At 42.7% G+C, this 23,626-nt stretch overlaps 1 protein-coding gene across 2 annotated transcripts in view; it reads left to right on the top strand.

The window, feature by feature from the left end:
- The window catches only part of st3gal3b (ST3 beta-galactoside alpha-2,3-sialyltransferase 3b), a 41,808-nt gene extending 18,742 nt beyond the window's left edge, over positions 1–23,066 (top strand). For both annotated transcript variants that reach the window (XM_071896341.2, XM_071896340.2), the window contains 6 exons: positions 1,729–1,792; positions 1,909–2,004; positions 2,311–2,497; positions 14,159–14,305; positions 16,851–16,997; positions 19,560–23,066. In XM_071896341.2, coding sequence (XP_071752442.1) covers positions 1,729–1,792; positions 1,909–2,004; positions 2,311–2,497; positions 14,159–14,305; positions 16,851–16,997; positions 19,560–19,649 — 731 coding nt within the window. In that variant the 3' untranslated portion in view covers positions 19,650–23,066. The remainder of the gene's footprint in view (positions 1–1,728; positions 1,793–1,908; positions 2,005–2,310; positions 2,498–14,158; positions 14,306–16,850; positions 16,998–19,559) is intronic.
- The last annotated feature ends 560 nt before the right edge of the window (positions 23,067–23,626 follow it).

Raw genomic sequence — 23,626 nt, 5'->3', positions numbered from 1 at the left:
TATTTCGTGACGCTTCCAGCATTCTTCTATGTTTCAACTAAAGATTTTTGTCGCCTTGAGAGCAGTGTATACTGGACTAATGTCTTAACCTGCGGCCATTTGTCTTCGGCTGTACCCCAAGACATACTTGGCTGAAGTGTTTACCCTGGGTACTTATAACAATTAGCTTCCATGTCGCCCTCTGAAGGAGAAGCTTGCCCATTGTGATTTTTCACTTTTCACCCTCTTGGATCCAGGTGTGGTCCTCAGCCTTGTGTTTATGCTGCTCAGGGTGATGCTTGATGCCAGACATCGACACCACATCCAAACAATGGGCTGTTGCTCTGCAGGTTAATCATTAGGATCGTTAGCCAGGGTGAATGAGGCTGTAATATGTCTTCCAAACTGCTGTGAGGCCTTGTCCTAACTCACTCTCGCTCTCACACTCTCTCTCCCTCGCTCCTTCTGCCCCCTTTGAAGACCAATTATAGACTATGTGCTATATGGTGATTATGTTAAGTGAAGTAGTGAGTGCAATGAAAATGCCATTCATTTTTTTTTTAGTTTTGGTGTGACTCTTGGTTTACTTTTATGTGATGGAAGTAAGGCGAAGATGGTTTAACTGCTATCACAGTAGTATCACCCAAGTAGTCCCACTATGGCACTCCAAGTATAACTTGGATCAAGGATAGCGGCAACTACCGTATAAGTAAAGGAGTCTGTAATATGTTGGGATAGGTGATTTACAAGTAAGAGAGGCCTAAAAAAGGTCAGGAGGAGAGGCAAATATATGGCATCTCCAACGCTGGAAGCATGACTCTAGCAGAATGCCCTGTGGAACATGGCAGGAATGTGTGCTATGGCTAAACATCCCTGTTTCTCACCCCGCGATCAGAGGGGTGCTGGCCGCGCAGGGAGACAAGCTCAACATCGCCCACTTCACCAGGAGAATGTACTTGTTTGAAAACAGCATTCCTCTCTGAGTGCTTTTATGGGGTAGTCTGTACATACACTCGCACACCATCCCAAATTCTGTACATCTGTTTCTCCCAGATTCATTCCTCTCAAGAACACAACAGTTTTTTTTTCTTCCCTATATTCCCATCACCACCATGGCTATGGGTTGATTAGTCACTCCTTATCTGTAACTGAATAAATGGAGAGAGATATTCTCTCCTCCTTTTCCTCCAAAGACCACCTAGATTGCTGTATCTCTAGCAGTATGTTTAAGTCCTTGGCAGTTTGTTATTCAATTAATCCATCTTAATCTTTTAAAGGAGAATACCACTAAATTTCAGCTTTTGAAATAACTTATGCTACCCTAGAACTGTTCGATCTGTGAATTCTGAACATTTACCATTGCCTCTTATTGCAAGGAACAATAGAGAAGAGTTTGTCCCACCTCCTAATCTGTGATGTAAAACTGATGCACTGCTCCACAAAGAATGAATGCTAAAGGTGACTGACTTTCTAAAGATTAGTTATTAGATCTTTTGGATGTAGACGCTTTGACATTAGTCCCATTCATTGCAAAAGAAGCAGCCTCAGACTGTACCTGCCTGACAGTTTATTTATACACAAACTGTTCTAGGCCATAAAATAACATGTATAAATATTTGAATAGACTAGGACTCTCATTTAAGAAGTTAATTTATAATATTGTCCATTGCAATGTGGTGTATGTGACATTCTGAGTTATCTTTGATTGTCCTCTTCTTTGTGGTTCTTTATTTTTGTTTTTCTCTGCAGAGAGAATCATAGATATTATTTTAACTGCCACCAAAACCTATGGACTTGGAGAAGAGCTGGACAGGTAATTACTGCTGGGCACAAATCAAATGCACACGCACCCACATCAACAGGCACCCCTGTTTTTGTCCATCAGTCATTTCTTGAGCCCTTCTAACCTCTGGTACTCCTGCCTTCCAGTTTGAGCTGTAAAAGATGTATCATTGTGGGCAACGGGGGCATCCTGGCCAACAAGTCTCTGGGTTCCCGCATAGATGACTATGACGTTGTAGTGAGGTGAGAAGACTACTTAATGCAACATAACACAATGATTAAGGATAACCTGAGCAATTGGTTCCTAAAAAATAAAAAGTATTGCACAACATAAAATGGTATGAACAGGATGCAGTTTATGGCATCCATAGTAGAACCTCATGTACTTAACACTTCATTAAAAGGCTTATAGCTGATGAGGGACGGCAGCTGAAGGGGATCCTGGGCACTATAATTTCTTTGTGTCAGGGACTGTATTTTACAGGACTCCCTGGATACACAAATCCCAATTCATTTCTAATGGAGTTTCATCTTTTTCTGTGCTGGTAGGTTGAATGAGGCTCCAGTAACTGGTTATGGTAAGGACGTAGGGACCAAAACCACCATGAGGATTACCTATCCAGAGGGAGCCATCCAGAAGCCGGAGCGCTACGAGAAAGACTCGCTCTTCGTCTTTTCCGCTTTCAAACCACTGGATTTCAAGTGGCTCAGACAGATGGTCTTCAAGGAGAAGCTGGTAAGGATATAATAGATTTGTCACTAGAATATCAGAAGAGTGTGATTCTTCCATTTTGTTTTTAAATAATGGGTTCTAAACAGCACTATACAATACTGGTGATCATGGGTAGCTCCCACATCACTGATGTTGGTTAGAGCTTTGTTAGAAGTAGAGTGATAACTGACCTGTTGATGACAGTGACTCACACTGTTTGATTACTTTGCCCCAGCTCCACCATTCCCTCAAGGATTCCCAACAGCTTGAGAATATGAAATAGATGGTTTGTCAATGTTTTTGGCTCCCAACCCCTAAAGATAAAGGAATGGTTACTCACCGCTTATAGTTTTGGACACAGATGTTAAGCGTAGTGTCCACATTGAGAAACACTTGGAGTGGGTGTCAAGATTTGTTTGAATATTTGAGATGCATGTTTTTTTTTTATCTGAACTTAGCAGTCTAACCTCGAATCACATTCTGCACATTCCTTCCTCTGAAAATGTAAGCCTTTTTTATTAAGGGCCGAAGAGGCCAACATGTATATGTGAATGTAAAGACTGTAAAGTGAGGATGTTTTGAATAGTCTGAATGCTTAATGTGGTAAGGAGAGTTGAGAAAAACCAATGACAGTGTAAACACACTTTTAGGTTTTTTTCTTCTCTTTTTCTCTCTTTAGTCTCATTCCTTTGAGACACTGAATGCAAATTCACATTTTCACTCTTTTTAATTTTATTATTAATATTTTTTAAAAGGGAACTCCTCACTTACCTTATTTAAATCTCCTAGGTTTGGATGTTGTCCTACTTAAGAACGAAAAGTTACATGTTTTTCCTTCAAAGGACTCTTTTGGAAGTCCTGTGGAAAGCTAGTGATTGCCACGGTTGAGTGACAGGCTGCGAATTGGCCTCTTAATCGCCAGGGTCTGTCTGATAGACTGAATTGGCTTTCCCTTATCTCTCTTTAAGCACTACAGGCAGCAGACATTTTTAATGACTCCTGTGTCCTCTCTATCCATTGCCTCTAAAAAAGCTCTCACAAGCACTTTCGTTTCTTTCTTATTGAGCAGTCTCTAGTATCTCCGTTACAGATTGTTTTGAGTCCATTCAACTCAAGGACAATGAGGGGGATTTAGTGAAGGTTCTTCTAAGAGTGAATAAAATGGCGGTAGCGTATTTAAGGAATGTTCTATACAGGCAGATTAGCTAAACTGCTTTTTTTCCTCATTCTTGGCGAGGGATTCTTATGTCTAATCGGGCAACCTAGGACTGGGGAACCCGCTTCTCTTCCAGCACAGCTGTGTGACTTTCAGGGACCAGCAGCCAGCAGGAATTTTTACAAGGTGACATTTGTCAAAATACTAGAGTGAGTGAAGGGGGACGAAAAAACAGAAAATGAGAATACAATAAGAATAGAGGGTAAGGGCACAAAAATGTCAAGTTGGAAGAAGTAATGAAAGAAGTAATGGCGTGAAGTCTAATTAAAGGACGAGGGAGAATAGAGGATAATTAGATGGAAAGGATAAAGTGATAAGGGGAAAGGGATAATAGCTGGGGAAAAGAAAATGAGCAGTGGAAGGTAAGGGCAAAGTAAAATGGAGGAAAATGGCTCGGTTGGCTGGCTGATGGCCCCTTCGGCCTTTGATAGGGCCCAGATTTTTCTGGTGTGTCAGAGGGAGAGGACAGTGGAAATGGCCGTCTGGGATAATTGATCTGGCCCCTGGCGTCCGACTCAGCCCTCTTTGATCTGCTGAGGAAGGAAGAATGTTTCTCATGAGTTCGAATCAGGGGACGGAAGAAAAATCCCCTCAATGTCTTCTGGTTTGTGCCATGATGACAATATTGTAGAACAAGAGAACTGACAGATGTGCCAGCGCCAGTGTTTTCCCTATGATTTTTTTATGGCTGTAGTAGTTGAATGACTATACATTTTTCATAGAAATGTCTCACTCTACATACCTGTTTTCAGTGCTATTTTGTGTATGGAATCACATACTATGTGATAAGTTCAATAAAGACACAAGAGCATTTTTAGAGTTTTAATTTAAAACTCACTACAATTCATTTGTAAAAAAATGTTGGTGGCCTCACAACTACTGTGTGTTGCCACATCGGAATAACGTTAAGTTACAACTAACGCTAGGCGTGTTAACCATCCAGGCAGTGGAGAAACAGGAAGAAAAGTTTGCAGAAGTTCTAATGCTACCACTTTGTGTAGAGCTGGCGTAACACGCAGCCAATCAGCAAACAGCCCGTTTAATACAGAGCTTTGGTTTGCTCACGGTCAGAGGGAGTGTATGGTGGTCAGCAGGGACAAAGTTTGAGTTTACATAGCCGAGGCGTTCAAATGTTATTGTTATTTTTTACACCGGTCAGTGTGACAGGTGACCCTTATTGATTCATTCGCTACAGAAATTGTTTAAGCGTAAATACAGGCCCAGCGGTACAGCATTTATTATAATAAAGTATTCCAATAGTATTAGTCCTACAACCTGAACTAGCACCCAAACTGGGGCGGATATGGAACAAAACCAAAATAACCCCACACCACCGCTACTACAAAACGATTACAGAGGAAACATTAGGTTGCCATTTACTGCTGAATGAATACAGGAACACTGTTAAACACTTGCAGTCGCCCAGTGCAGTTTGTTGTAATTACATATTTCCCCTAGTCTATTTGCCTGAAAGTCTTGATTATTGTAGTTGTAGGGCTGTAAATGTATTGTTTCCCTTTTAACTTTTCATACAAACTGGTTTTGTAATTATTACAGTGCATTGTGAGTGTTGAAAAAGTGTTTTTTGGTGTGTCTAGATGGCAGCGGCTGTATAGAAGGTTTTGGATGACTATCTCTCTGCCCTTCAATTTGAGACCACTGTGTGTATTAAGTAGTAAGTGTATCAAGTTTAAAGTGCCGTTTTAAATGTTTGTCATTTGACAAATGAGGCCCATCGCTGTTTTGAATTCCTGCTGATGAAAAATGATGCCAGAGGCTCTTTTCACTTCAAGAGAGCACACACACACACATACAGACACACACTGTCCCATCACTTTTCTAGCCTGTTTACCTTTGGATGTGTTTATTCCTTTGCTCAAATGAAAAAGAAGGACATGTAGATATTAATAGAATTATAAGTTTTTGGGAAATGCAATTGGAAGCGCAGAAATAGTGACTTTTATTTATCTCTTTCCAAACCATACGTTACCCTGGAAACGTGATCTCTGTTTACTATGGAAACTGGATGTTACAAAAACATCAAAGAAGCTGAAGTCCTGTTAAATGACTGTTATCCTAGCTTCATTGATACCTGACTTAGTCTAGGACTACTGCAGCACCATAAGTGGCACAGACTAATGCAGTGGAAACATAACATGAAAGACATAAGTGTTTGTGTGTATATATACATGTGTGTCTGCACCCATTTCGAGTCATCGCTATTGTGTTTTTTTTAATCCGGCCTGTTTTCACTTATTGCTAGGATAATACCAGTCAGGTATATACATCAATAAAGGTATGAGCAACTGTGCAGAGACATTCGGCTTTAGAAAATGATATGCTTTTGGACTCCAGGCAGCTAATCCTCACCACATAGCAGCAAGCCTCGCTCCCTTTGCTCTCTCAATTTAGTCCATCCCAGAGGGAGACTTAATGTAACTTGCCCTGTGGGAGCTTTGACATCTGTTGGTCCAGCGGGGGTTTTCTTTGTGTAGCGTACACACTTACAGGTGGAAGGAATGCAAGGCCTTTTCACCAGGTCTCTTCGTCAGCAGGTATGAAAGGGAAAGTGTTTTTGCTGCTTCTTTAGAAGGATGGTGGGCGGCACACCGTTATGCAGCCGCAAGTGACTCATCTAGCCAGCGGTCAGTGTGCTTGACTATCCTGCTGTTCTGGCTTAACAAATACCTACAGTGCAGTCTTGGACGGTTGAACAGAATACAAATTAGCGAGGCAATTTCCCAATCTGTTATTTAATGTTTTGTACACTCTCACAAACACACACATACCCTCCCACTCACTCACTCCTCCCTCACACGCACACACAAAAACACAAGAGTTGTAAACTCCAGGCCACAATTCAGACCAAGCCAGGCTTTGGGAACCTGACCTCAGTTCTGATCAGATCTGAGGTTTGCAGACACGGTTCTCATTCAGAATGGGCTTCACGTTTTAGACCTGTGAAGACCTCTAGTACACATACACTCACAATACTGCAGGCATTCAGTAGAAATCTCAACACACCACAAGGCTTTTTAATCCAAGGCTTTCAACTTCCATAATCCCTCATTACCTCAACTCTACATGGTTTGGACTGGATGTACAACATGTCACTCTGACTGAAAGTCTGACCCCACATATGCAACCTTCTGGTTGATTACCCAGTTAGATAGTGTTTACAAATGTGCTCAAACATGATTTTGGCGATTGTTGATTTATATATTTTTTTCTCGCCCCCCCCCCCCCCCCATGTGTGCAATTTTGATTTTGCCCTCATGCACAGTGCACACCCATAGTACATGCACACACAGCCGCAGTTGTTTGTATATGTGGGGATATTTTCAAACAGGGCCAGTGAAGGATATACAGCTGGTGGTAAACACGGGGTTCGAAGGTGGAGTGTCGGTGTTCTATCTCTCCTGTTTGTTTACAGGAGCTCTCACTGCTCTCCACAGGCCAGATAGATACACAGATAGATGAAGAGAATTTGATGAAGAAAGTACTGCTCCTTAAACTGAAATACAGCTAGGAATAGATGCTCAATAAAATTGAGAAGTATCCAAATATTGCAATGAAATCAATATTTTACAAACAAACAGAGTGCATCTTTTAGCAGCAGCTCTACTAAATTCAAGGCCAGAGCCACAGATTGGCTATTTGAGTTATGCCTCACACACCCAGTTTGGAGGAACTGGAGAGTTCTTCATCAGTAACAATCTTCCAACAGAACTCACGCTTGCTAGGATGTTGTTATGAAGCATTTGTTATTGTTACAATGCTGTAACCAAGTTTAATTTTGCTTTGTTGTGTTAGTCTGCTGTGATGCATGGGTTTTTCAGTTTACAGGCTGTGGTTCTAGCCCAATAGCTCAATTGTAACTCTATCACCGAGGACACAGAGTAAGACAGAAATAGCAGCTATATGGCTCTTTTTCAGCCCAACATCTGTGCAGAAACCCCAAGTAGCATGCATACATACATTCATAAACATTTACATACTTGTAAACATGGATTTGGAACATGAACCAAGTGACTAACATAGGGTCCGGATGTCACTGATTACCATCAGTGTTGTATTTCAAAAATGAGTCACCTAACTAGCTAACTATGATTAACACTCAGACCTATACATTGGTATTCCTTTTGTGGTGCTCCCTGGAGCAAGTTTGTGAGTAATCGAGTAGCTATGTAAATGTAAAGGAAATTTTGACATGTCAAAATGGAATGTCCCACAGTAAGTTAGTCTGTCTTTGTGCTCGGCGGCAGGACAAAAGACCTGCTCTAGCTTTTAGCCAGGCAAACACCCACAGTCCCTGCAAATGGCCAATGGCCAATGGCCTTGTGATCTCCTTTAGATGTCATCTCTTAATGCCCATGTTGCACATACAAGTCCTCAGGGTCACAATGTTGTCAAGTGTTCTCATTGTTTCCCCGTTTGCCGTCATGGGAGTGTGAAGACACGGGTTTCACACACCGGATAACCTCAGAGAGACCGGGAAAAGAGAAACCACCGTGACCCCAGTGGGGGCAGAGGTCGTGGTATGTGTCGAGAAAAGCAAAGGCAAATTGGTGAATGCTTCAGATTCCTCCCAAACAAATGAGAATAAAAGCGCCCGAGCTTCCCAGAATTTGAGTTCTTTGGATCTTGGAGACTGTAATTCCCTTCCCTGCACCTCACCAACATTTCCTACTTTGGAAAATTCTCTCCTTTCAAACATTCTTACTGAAATGGTTCCTCTTCAGTGGAGCACTTATGTGGTGAGACACTGTAACTTGTAAACTCGAAAGTCCAACATGTACACAGTGCTAATGACCTCCAGACAACCTTAATTGTGATTGTTAGCAGTTCAAGGCTGCCGTTTTTGTTTCTAAATTGCCTTAAGTCTACCTTCCGGAATCCAGTCCACCTCCTTTGGGTAGTCCACTCCATAAACATCAAACACAACCACATCCTCAGACAGCGGTGCCAGCATTGAAGAAACCAGATAGAGCCAAGTTGTATGATAGCTGCCTATAGGGAAGGAAGGACATCTCTCAGAAGCCAGTGGCACTGTTGCTTCCACCTGCGTTATGAGTCCGGTAATTCTGGAAAACACCCAAGAATAGGAAAAAACGTTCACATCAGGCATATGTCTGGTGGTGTGGTGATCTGGCAAGCGGCTACGCTACTTGTGGCTGACAGAAGGCCAAATTTTGTTTGTGTTTGTTTGCATTGAGAGGCTTTATAACTACCTGTACAAAGCCTGCAGATGTAAAACTACTTATTCTTCCCTTTCTCCCCTTCCCCCTTTCATTCCTCCATTCATCTCTCATTCATAATTTTCTGTACTTCTCACTCAGTCCCTGTTGTGGTATAAACGAAGGTATCTGGTACATTCAATACAGAGAAACGTCTCATTTCAGTTTAAAAATGTGAGTTCTCAAAGTTCATTGGCCTGCGCTTTATGCCAAATCGAATCCAAACCACATCGCAAACTATAAAGTAAGGCTGGGTAGGTCCAGCTCCAGACCAAGCTGTTTCTTATTTAAGCTTTTTACATTTATGAAGTGAAGTGCAACTGAGGTGTATTATTTTCTGTTATGTGCATCATATAGTCCAGAAAGAATGCGTGTTATGTCACCATGTTTATGTCCAGCGTGATTTTAAGTGCTGTCCCACAACCAGCCTGGGGTAACTTTTGTGAGTGTGATATTTTTAGAGGCATCTTGTACATCGCTTGTTATGATCTTGGATGCTTTGAATACAGATGAATAGGGAGGAAGCTAAGGTAGTTCTTTCTGCATTTACACGTTGGTTAGAAATATACACTCCTGTTAGCGAGATAGCCCTTTTTTCCTCTGGCTGTACATTATCCATGAGGATTTACTGTAGATGTTCAGTTTACATCACTTTTTCCATCTGGTTTGATCCCTCACTTCTCTTGCCTTACAGTAGGTCTCTATTCTCCTCACCTTCTGACATTGTCTTGCTCTAATCCTGCCCTTTTAAGCTCTTTTGGTGGTGGTTTGTTTAGCTGTGATTTTCCTACAGCTTTGAAATGGCTAGACGAATCCACTTAGCAGAGCTTCTGTTGTAGTTCACAACATCGCTTGACATGGAGAGATTGACTGAGAGTGTTTTCATGGTATTGGTCCACTCTTGGAGATACATAAACAGTACTTCCTGACGTTCCCTGCTACACAAGGATCATCAGGAGTAGTTTTGCAGCAAAATGATGCAATTGACATTTTTCACTCTCTTCAACGTTGCCATCTAAATAGCCTAAGTTTACAGTGTGCAGGAGTCGCTCTCTTGGGCTGCTCTGTGCTAAATAAGTTTTAAGTGTTAAGTTAATTCTTGAAAGTTGCCTCTTTGAGACTGAGCAGTGTAATCTTTACACACATCCTCTGACATTACACGCATGCAGACACACACACACACACCAGCTTGTTGCTCTGCGTGGGAACCCATGTTTACTTCAATTACTTCTCGGCAAATTCTGCACCTGTTTTGTAGCAGCTGACCACTGGCCAGTTGGAGCTTTAGTGTAAATTATACAAGTTTGGCTTTCAATCCACTTTTAAAGCCACTCAACCCAGTTTTAACCTCAGCTTCTCTGTGGCTAACTTCCTCTGGACCTGTGAGTTTTATGGAGTAATTTGATACTGCAGTGGTGTAGAACCTTTTTATTGGTACATTCAATACAGTCACCTGCTGAGTATGAGCTTGCTCGTGAGGGTTGATAAACCTCGCCTGGATTTATGGAAGAGTGATGGTTGGAGGAGTTTGGTAAAAAAGACCTCATCACCGCTTACTTGCTGTGGTATGGTCGGGCTCCGTTACATGTCTAACTGTGAGGCTACAGACTGTGGCCACTCTTACCTTTACTCTCTCCCACCACATTGGGCCCAGTCATCCATCAAGATTACTTTTCCTCCCTACTGGCTCTTAGTCTCAGAGGCGCTGCCAAGAACTCTCAGCCTCCTGACAGTATGTGGTACTGGGCACATAAGGCCACCGGCCCATTATAAAACCCTATTACTCCAACCACTACGCCTCTAGAGTGACGTCCCCTGAATTACCTACACCTGTTCACCCCCACTTGCTACAGTATGCTCTTTGCTGTGCACTGTGGATGGAGGATGAAGTTTCCAATGTGAACGCATGAATTAGTTGAAGTGTGAATTCCAAACTTGGGGCAAATAAAGGATGAACACCTGCAGCTGGAACCAGGGCTGCTGATTGATTGACTGTAGACAATATAAGAAATATCTTGCAATTAATTAGACAACTCACACATTTAATGCAATGGAGAATATCCTCAGTCGTACAAATATATTTTCCGTTATTTCCATCTTGTTTTGGGCTCTTAAATATAACATTCATTTCAAGGTTCTTGGCTTTTTACAGTGATTTCAATCTAGTTTGGTTGCTCTGTCCTAAGGTTTCATTACAGACTGATACAAGTGGACTGTACTAGTTATGCAAAGGCCTAGGCTTAGCCCCCTTCATCTGAATGACTGATCTAGTCCTCTGTACAGTCTGTCTCCTTGCAATGCAAACAATTACCTCTTGCTAAAGGTTGTTTTAACAGGTGCTTTATTGGAGTGCGCAGCCTTGTGCGCACACTTAAATCTAATAATCGAGACCAATTTAACCATAAAGCTGTCGCAGGAGAAGGGAAACAGCCATTTCCTCTCCGACCGCAACCCAGCGACGCCCCGACCAGCCAAGCTACACACTCCGGTTCACCTTTTGCCTGCGTGTGGATGTGGGTGTGCGTGTGTCTTTGTGTCGGGGCCGGGAGAGTGCGTGGTACGGGACCGCTCTGTAGCTTCCTGTTCTCTCCATGTTCAAATGTCACTGGTGCAGCGGCGTTTCTCCTGACACTCACCCACATGCACACACACACTGAGGTTAGCAGTCAGTCCGCATTGGAAACCACATCCTGTTCCCCAGAGGCCAGTTTGCGGGAACAGTGAGTGAACTCTCAGATAGCACAACATTTCGCAGTTATTTAACAGTCTAACTTGCGTGGTATTGCTCATGACTCGCAAGCTTCATCTTAACTTTTATTTATCCAGAGAAGGTTTGCTGAACATGCATGCTCATTTTCAAACCCATCCTGTCTCACATTCATGCAATTACAAACATTCACACCCAGGCGCTGCCCAGTACAACCACAGTCTTCTGCTGCTGGCCGCTGAACAGCTCCACTGGAATATTTGGGAGTTCAGTGCCTTGCTCAAGGGAAGCTCAGTGGATACTGTCTAAGCAGGGTAGAGTGTTGTCATTCACTTTTCCTGCCCATCCCAACTGTTCTGATGTTTGAGCCAGTGACCTTTAAGTCACTAGCCCACATTCCAAACCACCACCCCCACCCCCTCCCCAACACACACAACCCACCCCGTCATGTGTGCTTACCAAAAGTCCTGAATCCCTATGTGTTCACTGCATTTACATTTCTCAGAGCCACCTGTACTTTGTCTGCCAATTGTCTGAATATCTTCAAAGAGATCCCCACCCCATGACAGTCTTGTCTGTGTACATGTCATTGCTGTGTGAAGTGAGGGTGTGTGTATCACTACGTTCCCTCCTTCCAAGGAAAAAGAAAAAAATGCATCACTCTCTTTATTCAGCACACAGACACATACACACACACACACACACACAGCCAAACAGCCCTGCTAAATACATTCCTGGCAAACACAAGCTGTGTTGACAGGAGAGATGAGCTGCTGTTCCTGTTACAGCTTGCCGAGGGCACAGAGCTGGGCCTTCGTTCAAAACAAGCCGCCACTGTTGTAGCCACAAAGCCAGCAGACTCACTGCTACTGCCAACACACACATGCACACACACACACACACACACACACACACACACAGACAGAGGCACGCATTGCTGTATCAAAGACGGCTGGGCGGGTGCTTGACTATTTGAACAGGTGATTCCCATTTACATCTGCTGACCCCTTTGGCTTTATGCCTTTCAGAAAGTCACTGTCAGGAAAGTCACTCACGCACTACCAAGGACTGAGGAGTAATGCTCTAACAGGGGCTGATTTGTTGGAGTAGTCTTGTCATTGGACAGTGTAGAGAAGTCAGAATTGATTATTAATTTATATATATATTTATTATATATAGGCGTACATTTTTTAGAGGCTACTTTTTGTGAGTTTGTATCCTAATATCCAGTGGCTGTATTGCAATGCCTGAGTTGTGTGTCATTAAATTTACATAATTTAATTCAGGTGTGTGTTGCCTGCCTGTCTTACTGGTCGCCGTGGCGACTGATGATGATTGCTGTGTGTGAAAGGACCTGAGGTCTCCCAGAACCCCCTCAGAGGTCAATGTGTGATTTATATTAGCCTACTTCCTGTAGCACTTCCTTATATAAGCTTGGGTGTGGGTAAAGTTGGCCACGGACACTGCTCTGGGGTCAGTCTTGCAATTTCCCAACTAGAGCTTCAAAACTAATGGTAGATAATCATATATCATGATTTAATGTTTCCGTGATAAATAATCATGCAAGTTTAGTTAATGCAAAGGCATTATTAAAGTGTTTCTTATATTTTCAATTCCCCAGTGTGATATATCAAGCGCTTCCATTACAAGTGACCAATCACAGCCTCTGAATGTGCACGGGCGCCATGTGACCAAGATGAAAGTTAAGATTGTGAAGCAGGCTGCTCCAGTGGGGAAGAAAGAGAGAAACCTTACATAGACTTAAATAAAAACCTAGCAATGAGCAAAGTGCAAAAGAATGGATCGGTCCAACGATGGTGAAAAAAAGAATAGGACAGAGTGTGAAAACAAGACATTGTAGCTGCTGCATTGAGATATACTGTACTGAAAAAAGTGAAAATATATGTTAAGGTGCAAAAGTGCAATAAAGTAATTTGGTTTCCTGAAACTGAGACAAAGAATTGTGATTTTACACAGTGTTTAGCAAAATAATCAGGATTATCATATTTGCCATAATTGTGCAGCCCTATTCCCAACGAATGGTGAAATTTTGGAAAGGGGAACAGGAAACTGGTACCTTGTCAGCACTCAAAGGCAGCTTCACCCCAGACCCACGGCTGCTACTGTGGTGGTAATTACAGATGCCCCCGCCCCCCCCCATCCAATACCCTCCAGCCATTAAAGGCCCAAAAGCCATTTTCCTAATCAGTGGTGGTAGCGGTCTGCCGGTGTAGGCTTCTGTGTTTAATGTCAGCGTTGCAGAGGATAATCTGTTTGATGTTTGGCTGGTGAAATGCTGCTGGCTGTCCCCAGCGGAGGTGTCATCACATGAATGTCAGTTCTGTGATTCATGTACTATGACCTTGCAGGGAGGAAAAAAATAATTAAAGTATTATTAAAAAAAATACTAATGCATCTCTCTCTCTCTCTCTCTCTCCCTTCTGCTGTTTTTCTCCCTCTGCCTTCTTCCTCTACACCTTTTTCCCTGTCCATTTCCTTCCCCAATCCCTCCCTCCCTCCCCCAGAGGGGTACAGAGGGTTTCTGGAAGTCGGTGGCCCACTACGTGCCTAGGGAGCCGACCGAGATGAGAATCCTCAATCCCTACTTCATCCAGGAGGCTGCCTTCCAGTTCATAGGCCTGCCGCTCAACAATGGCCTCATGGGCAAAGGGGTGAGTATTAAGTAGAAATGCAGAACAAATGCAGAACAAATGCAGAAGCTTGCTCACACTACACCTTTTCATATTAGGTTTGAAGTTTTAAAAGCCTCTATCCTGTACAGACACACATTTGCACTTATCCATAACAAAGCCAGGAGGAACCAGTGTTGGACTGACAGTAACCATCTATAACCAAAGTGTGTGTGACAAAAGTCAGGTCCCCAATCTTCAGATCTCGCACAACCAAATTTCAATTGGCCATTTCTACAGTAACAGTATTGACACAACACCTAACCATGCCATCACAGGAAATGAAACGACTCAGACAAGTCATGCAGCATCTGTCAAGATGAAACGGAAGATTTAACAGGACAAGCGAAAACTTTTCAAAACTTATTAACTGGCTTGCACCTAGAAGTCTGGATGACGTAAGCAGGGATTGGATGAGGAACACAAAGAAGCAAGGGGAAAAGTTATCTCCCCTCAGATAATAATGGGAGCTGAGACTCCAAGAAAAACAAAATCACATCCCTGGCAGTTTTGAGGGGAAGCAAAGGAACATGCCAGATGCATTGGTCCAGAACAGGACTGCAGTTGTCATCATCCTACCAGGTTGTCATCATCCTACCAGGTGATAATAACTGAAACTAAAGTTATTGTTACTACTGCACTTCAGCCAACATTAGCTGAAGATAGCACTGTGCTATTACTTGGTGAGAGCTCTGCAGTGCACAGGAGTCATTTAAACATTAAGCACGGCACAAAAAATATTAAGATGTCTAAGATTATATATTGATGTAGTACAGATTCCTCCTTACATATGTTCTTTATTTTCATTTTGGAACTTTGTATTCCTCAAAAAACATCCCAACGAGTGTCTGTCAATATGTTTTTTATTTTGAAAATTATAACCAGATTTTTCATTCCGGCTGGCGTGACACCTGTTGAGCAAGCTCATTGTACTGCTGTATTAAGCCAAGTCGATGCTGCACATTGTACATGTTACTACAGTACTACTATATTCCCACACGTTGCTGTGCTTTACTCTTTGTTCTGTTGGGCTTGTGATCCTCAGAACTGCATGCATCCGCCTTTTTCAGAATACAACAAAACGAAAAGTGAGAGATGAAGTAGGCGAAAAGGAAATACTATACGATTTCTTATTGTTGACATTGTCAGTAAAGTCAAATAATTGTTGCAGCCCTAGCCCAGACTGAATGCTACTTTGCCGTACTGTTTTGTCTCTTATTAGAGGTTGATGTAGATTACCTGCTTGACACATTAATGATCTTCATCTTGCCTTGAGATTGAAGTCCATTTGGTCAGAGGTATAAATTGGATAAATATTGGTTGGTGGGCACTGTCCAAGTACAGAACAAAGCAGCATCTGTTTGTATTCATGTGTCCGTTTTGTATGTGTGTGTGTGTGTGTTCCTGTTGGTAAGTGTAGGGGGAATGTTGTTAGAGAATTGGAGGGGACATGAGGAGTGTATCAGTGTAACTCTGCCCTCTGGGGCACCACCAGAACACCCCTACTTGAACTCTGCTCTGCAACATGTGTTCAACATGTGGGCAGGTCTGCTCTGTCCGTGTGTGTGTGTGTGTGTGTGTGTGTGTGTGTGTGTGTGTGTGTGTGTGTGTGTGTATTTGTTTCTATGTATCAGGGTGGTAACAGTGCTGTCTCATACATTGCAGTGTGGAGGTGTATGGCCTGACACATTCTTGCCTTAAAATACCCTCCCGTCTCTCTTCTGATCGTGTGTGTTTATGTATGTGGAAATTAATGACTGAGTATATTTATTATACTAATGTTTATGTTGATTGTGTGTGTGTGTGTGTGTGTGTGTGTGTGTGTGCGTGCGCACACGTGTGTAAATTAATGTGTATTAGAACACACAGTAGGGGGTTGGCCAGCTTGCTGGTTCAGCTTCACCTACCCCGAGGCTCCAAATCAGGCTAATGATTTAAATGGGGCCTCCCTCCATTCTCCCTCCATTCCTTCTTCTGCACCCGCAGTTTTCCAACACACACACTCTTTCTCCCTCCCTCCCACTCCCTTTCTCCAGCCTCCATCCTCCACAGCCTCTGTACCCCCCAGACCCCTGGCAGCCCAGGGCGGTTAGGAAGCAGAATGCTACCCTGTAGATCACTGTGTCATAGCTGGGGTCGGGTCTTAAAGCTAATAGTTAATCACCAACAGCTCAAGATCAGTTAGCAGCAGTGGACCAGAACAAAGACAGAGGTACAAAGGAGGGAGGGAGGCGCAAGCAGATACAGGAGAGATGGAGAGAGGGAGTGGAAGGCTGTCTGAACCACTGTCAGAAAGCATCCTCAGTTCTAAAACTGATTGTAAATGATCTAAATGCTTTTGGTCCACATCAATCCCTGTGATGGTCAAAAATATCTTGTGTATTATTTATTAATTTGTATCTACAAATCTTCAGCTTACATTGGGTTCTGTACCAGATTATTATCTGAGTCAAATCAGTACATTGATTTAATGGTGTTTGTGTGTTGCGATGGTCTGACAGCTTGCATCTGCCCGTCTTTGCCACAGAACATTCCAACCTTGGGGACGGTTGCTATAACGATGGCACTGCATAACTGTGACGAGGTGGCGGTGGCCGGCTTCGGCTATGACATGAACACACCCCACGCACCCCTGCACTACTATGAGACTGTCAAGATGTCTGCCATCAAAGAGGTGAGTGGCTTAACCTCTGGTTTCCTTTACATTAATTTAGCTGGCCCCAACAGTTGGAAAACTGACCCCACAACTAGGAAAATGTAAATAGCCAATTGCAATTACAGCACAATTGTCCATGTAAATAAGACTCATTCTTAAATTACGATACCTACTGGAACTGAGCCTGGAAATGGCCCAGGAGCTGAAATGATCCTCACCCTCCCACATCTCCTAAAGAATCATCAGGAAACTGATACCGCAGGATTAGCATGGGATCAGATCCCAATTCATGCTCCGCTTTCGTATCTCTTGACTCCCTACCCTAGCCCCAATACGTGCTGTTCTCTCCTCTATGGAGAGAATGTCAACTTAAATTCCATTCAAAAATCTGGCAGTTTTAAGTTGCCTTGTTAATCAGCAAATACACTTACCTCATAGAACATGACTTGACCTTTTCTGAATCATTGGGATCCACTCTTCAATTTGTCATACATCCAATACACCAAGCAGTACTTATTTCAAAACAATTTCAACTTTGCCTGTTGTTCCCACAGTCTTCTTCCACCAAAATGCACTGTGGAGGATAGTGGGCAGTGTGAACCAAATCCACAAGATTTCATTTAGATAAAGTAAAACTTGGTGGATCAGCTGTATAGCAAATTGATCAGAGAAGCTAATAAGTGATGTTCTACTAGGTGTGCACCTTTGCCGATAAGCAAGGCAATATTAAATTACCAGACTTTTGAATGACGTTTGGTGTGACATTCTCTCCATACATGAGAGAGCAGGATGTATTCTGGCTACTGCGGTCACTGCACACCTGCTACAAATAAATAAATGAAGAAACAAATAAATGAAATGCTTGATGAGAGGGGACCGCCACTCCTCTGGAGGAGGGGGTGGAGGGTTTGGGAGTTGGTTTTCAGACAAAATAGGTCATTTTCAGCATAATGCAGCAATTTACCCTTTAGACTGATCGCAGCGTTATTCCAAGAATTGTGCATGAATGGGACCTCTCGCCTTACAGACAGAGTATCGAATTGCAGTACCTGGTATATAAAGACTTGTGATGTTTTGTATTGTATTTCGAGTGATGGTACTGTGTCAGGAGCACAATAACCACATCTAATTGAAAAGGCACTGGTCTTTCAGCAGTCACTGTAGCGACATCCACACGCTTACTGTTAGTGTGTACTTCGAACAATAGTTTTACGAACGCGCTCATGACAGATCCCGTTCCCCTCCATCAGTCAAGTATTCCTCCCAGTGTTTACGTTGAAGCCCAGTGGAATCACCGGTTCCAAATGTCACCGGTTTGCTGACGTGTAAACCATGAGCTCAGTATGATGATAACCTTTGTCTAAACTCCCAGTGAACCCCTGGCATTTGTTATTATCATCGTCGTCATCAACATCGCCATCATCAGCTACACGTGGCTAATTAATGGAAACAGTTTTGGTATATTGTTTGGAACACTTAACCACTGCCAGTCACGGGGACTGTTTGGTTTTCTGTGCTGGAATCAGCCATGAAATCATCCTGTAATTCCACAGAGTTGCCGTGGCGATAGCTTGGAGAAATAGCCCGCATCCTATTTTGACGGATGCTTGACAGCTCGGCAGCAGCCATGTAACCATTGAGGTCAAATGAGCGACACAAAAATCCATGATAAAATGCATCCAGTTTGCTTTACACAATATAGTGAAATCATGTTGTGTTTTCAGACACTCCGTTTTCATCCTATCCTCACTTCTATTATCTCCAAGTTTTCCGGGTTGGAATTAAATTGATAAAAATATTTAAGTGTGTTTAGTATAACGAAGCCTTGGCTCACAGCAGATTGGCAGAAATGACCGGCAGTCCTGCCGCACTCACACATAGCAACACCAGTGTTACGGATCAGCCTGCTCTTGCAGCCCTGTTCCCTATGTAAGCTCCCAGTGAAACTCTCTCTTATTGTTCCTTGAGGTTCTGGTTAGGAGTGCGACTCATCACACAGTGGTAGAGAGACCGACCCAGACAGGCCTAGAACCCGTAGGAGAGCCTTGAACCAGCAGGTTAGACCAGAGGCAGCTGTGGGGCCCGGCCCAGCGCTCCACTCCTTTTTTTCCTGTGTGTTTCTTACTCCCCCCTTCTTTCTGTCTCTCCATCCCAAAACGCCACACAGGAACCATAGGCTCTGGTTACATGTTGGCCCACTGGACTGAATCCTCATAGCACAGCAGGGAGGGAAACTGACCCGATGTGGCTTCACACACATACGCACACATGCACAGCCACACACATACACACACTGAGAATACAAAGCTCCCAACATAAGATGCAGGCGTGTACATCCGCGCAAATAGCAAGGCTGTTGGAACAAAAACAAAAGGGTTCTTTAATAAGGCCTATATTTAAGCGTCCCAGAGTGCAATGCTAATTTAGCATCAGCTTTTCCTTCCACAGTATTCTTGGGTTAGGGTTACCTGATGAGTTCTCTTCCTAGATCAGCATTCCTACTCTGAAGATAGATATGGGCCATTGTATCTGTGATCTAGCTTCTCTCTGAAATTGTTCTGTCCTCTTCTTCTCCGGCAGTCATGGACACACAACATATCTAAGGAGAAGGAGTTCCTCCGCAAGCTGGTGAGGGCCAATGTCATCACAGACCTGACCAATGGCATCTGAGTTTACACCCACCCAGAGGTTCCTTCTACCTTTCCCAAAGAACTACAAAACAGGATGCTGGGAAATGGATCGGAAAGGGGACAAAGGACCCCTACAATCCGGGTGGCCTGCACACTGCCGGAGTTTTTATATCAAAGGAGATTATAAAGAAAAAAAAAATGTTAGTGGAGGGTTTCTGTGGAGAGATGCACACATGTGCCTTCTGAACCAAAGGCTTCTGCTGATTCAAGCAGGAGGGACAAGGGGAGGAGCGGATCTGCCTGATTCCTGTCTTATCGAGAGACAGTCACAGGAAAGTCCCCTCCCAGCTACACCCGGACGTTTACCACTTCAAACCCCCGAGCATCACATGAATGAATGATGAGGACAAAGGATTGAGTAGGACCACACAGATGGCAGGATTAGGCCATGAAAGACTGACTGACTGACTGGCTAACTGATGGATGGACAGAAGAGAAAGGGGAGAAAGAAAGAGTGAAATGGAGACAGCGTAGGGATGGGTTGAGTATTAGCAGTGCCAAACGTACCTCGTACAAGGGAGAGGTCATCCCCCTCTCCTTTTGCTGCCTGAATGTATTCACTTTCCACAGTGTAAATATCAAAGATTTTTACTGTGCTTTTTAACAAGCTGCACCTCCCCCCCCACCCCCCCAACTTGCCATGGGTTTATTCATTCATTGTTTTTCTGTCTATCCGGGGTCCGAAATTATCGCCCGCCAAGCAAAATGCCAGCAGAATTTGTCTTTGGCAGATGAATCAAGAAGGGTCACCCGCCACACTGACTTTTTCAGGCGATGGCATTTGCATATCTCAGTTTTATACAGTCTTTGGTCTTTGCGTTTTCTCGAACTTTGTCCCTGCTGACCACCATACATTCTCTCCGACCGTGTGCATATCAAATCAGTGTAAACAATGACTGTGTCAAACAGGCTCCTGATTGACTTCCTAACACTTGCTCTACACAAAGTGGTAGCGTCTTTTTTCTGTTTCTGTTTCTCTCCTGCCTGGATGGTTAGCTAGCCTAACGTTAGTAGAAATATAATGTTATCCCCATGTGGCGACACACAGCAGGCGTGACGCCACCAAAAAGAAAAAAGTGAAGATGAAGACAGAATAAGATTTATTCTATAAGAGAGTGAACAAGTTTTGATTTGAATCTATAAATCTGCTCTTGTTTTTTTTTTTTTATTGAATGTGAATTGAGTTGAATCTGATTCTGTACACAAACTAGCATTGAACACAGCTAGGGTGACATATGTATGAAAAATTTATATTAATTATTTTGACTGGTCAAAATTATTCTTGGCATGTACATTTTTTTTTTTTTTAGTTTACCAGTCTGTGGCAGGTGAGCCAAAAAATTAATTTCAGACACTGCATCTATCCTCTTATTCTCCCTCCATCTCTTCTCTCTGTAAAAGCTCCTTCCTTTTGGTTCATTCATGTCATGGTATTGTCTTCATCACTTCTGTCACCTGTCACCTCCAGGCTGCAGTATAGTCAGGCAGGATAGCATACATACGTATATAGTATATATATCTCAACTCCACAAGTCTGATCCCTTTTCCAACCTCTCAGCGCTGACAATTTTCTTGTACTTTGGCAAATGGTAAAATCTTGGATTGTAGAATATATATATTTTTTGTTTTAGGTTTATTCTAATTATTTATTTTATTACGAGTTTTAAGGTCCCAACTTTTCGGTCACAGGCAGGCCTGCTTTTTGTTATTTTGTTGAGATAAACCACAGAAATGTGCGTTGGTGTTTCTTCCAAATTTGCCACCATGTGCTTCCTTGAAGACGGCACCATCTGTGAAGTTGTGGCAGAAGCAGTGTTGTAAACGAAACCACAGAGGCATCTTTTTGAATTGGCGTAGTATTATTTTAAATGTTGTTACAAACAGTCAGCAACCCTTTATTATTGTGATTCATACAGCTAATGTTGATTCAATGCTTATGCTCATTTGCCACTATGAATACACACGAGTGATTTCTTGAAATTGCTTGACAAAAATGAAGAAAATGTAAACTTATTGATCAGTAAATCCTCACTGATAACTGCCAGACTCAATTACACAGAAATCTAGAATGATCATTTCTTTGCACTTTGAAGATGAAGGTTCTTATTAGTGCTATAAAATAAAGGGTTGCTCAATTTTCCATGTGGAAAACCCTCCAGTAATTTATTTGAATGAAACTACCGCAAATATTTCAGTATTTCAACATTGCATCACCACAGCAAGTGTTCAGTATTACGCAATCAGACCTGATGCTTCTCCCTCTGCTTCCCAACAAACAACATGCGAATGTCAAAATGTCAGATCTGTTTGCTTGTCATTTTATCATCTGAATGCGATAATCAGCTTTATATGGTGATGGTGCATTTTAAATTCTGCTTTACCAAAGCAGGGTTTTCATGTTTTACAGTTTGTTTTTTACTTTGTCAAATGACATTTTTATGGGTTTTTTTCCTATTTGAATGATCTGTTTCTACTGCTTCCTTGGAAGTGCATACTTACTGTACACTGCACACACACAGGCTCACTTCCATTCCTCTCAATCAATAAGCTACATTTGTACAAAGGTAGTCACGTTTCTCTCTCTCTTACAGGGTCGTATGTCCATCATGTGCTCGTTTTCTTGCTTATTTTTTAAAAACAATACTGATAAAATCATGCGTAGCAGCGTCTCCTCCCCAGTCCCCTCAGACTGGAGGAGCACAGCCCGTCTGGTTTGACGGAAGGGATCATTTTTTTGGAAATGAAACCCTGCTCGGGACTTTGACAGCTAAGGTACAGGGAACAGCTCACCATTGCACTATCCGTGAGGCGCGCTCAGTGCCTCACACCTCACCACCCTCATACTGTAGAGAGGGGCCTGACCAGGGAAGCAGGAACAACCACGTTCTGCTCCAAGTTGGGACGGGTCACTCTTCATTTCTAAGATTTGGGTCCAGTCCATTTCAAATCCAGGAAAAAGAAGTAGGATGCTATAATTTCAGTCAATAATTTATATGTATATATATATATAGACTTAAGCGTTGAGACTAAGCAGATCCTTAGTCGGGTTAAGCCCTACTGCTCTTTTTCTAGTTTTCTAGGAACAGAATTTTTATGAATGCTGGAGGAGTTGGAACGGATTGGGCCCGAATCCTCTTTTCTCAAAACCCTTGGTCATAATAAGCAGAATGTATTAGCTTTGATCATTTGATATTTATAGACTTTTTATTTTTTGAACATTTCACCTCACCGCATCAACTGTTTCTCAATTGGTTATCAATCATCATACCGTCTGACCTCTCGGCCCATCATCACTGGGAGGTTAAGACAAGTGATCAAAATTGAGTGTTATTGTTTCTTTTTTTATATACAGTTATAAATGCTTTCTGCAACTTAATAAATAAGTTTGTAATGGATATTTGCCTGTGCATGTTTGCATCTTTTGACTGATTACATGTCCTATACATATTCCTTGTACATTATGTCTATATTCAATATATAGTAAATATTTTTTATGTATCTAGTCTACATTTCTGTTTTATCACAGCAACTTTTCATCCTTGCTGTAGTGAAATGGCGACAGCGGATGGCCTTCGCATCTTTGCAAACGGCTTTTCAAGGCAGGGTACAGCCTTCGTTGAGCCTCAGTCTATAGTCGCAGACCTCATGTTGTGCAGATATTCTACTGCCTGTGTGTCCATTAGTCTGTTCCAGAAGTTACATAGCGCAGAAAACTCACAGTAAAGATGAAGGAGGGACGGGACGGGACGGAGGAGCGTGGAGAAGGGGATTTCCTCTCCTGCTCTGCACTCTGTATCTCCTACCTGCAGAGACAGAGGAAATCATTTTTCATTCCCCATCCACCGGACTTCCTCTCTAATGTACTCTCGTTTTCTCTGGTGTGTTTATGTCTAGTCCCACTCTCCCACTCTCTCTCACTCGCTCTCTTTGTCCGAACCCCTCTCCTCCTCTCCTCCC

The sequence above is a fragment of the Centroberyx gerrardi genome, chromosome 13, assembly GCF_048128805.1.
Source record: "Centroberyx gerrardi isolate f3 chromosome 13, fCenGer3.hap1.cur.20231027, whole genome shotgun sequence".
Lineage (NCBI taxonomy): Eukaryota > Metazoa > Chordata > Actinopteri > Beryciformes > Berycidae > Centroberyx > Centroberyx gerrardi.
Note: the sequence above shows the minus strand (reverse complement) of the source record. Positions and strands in the feature narration are given on the sequence as shown.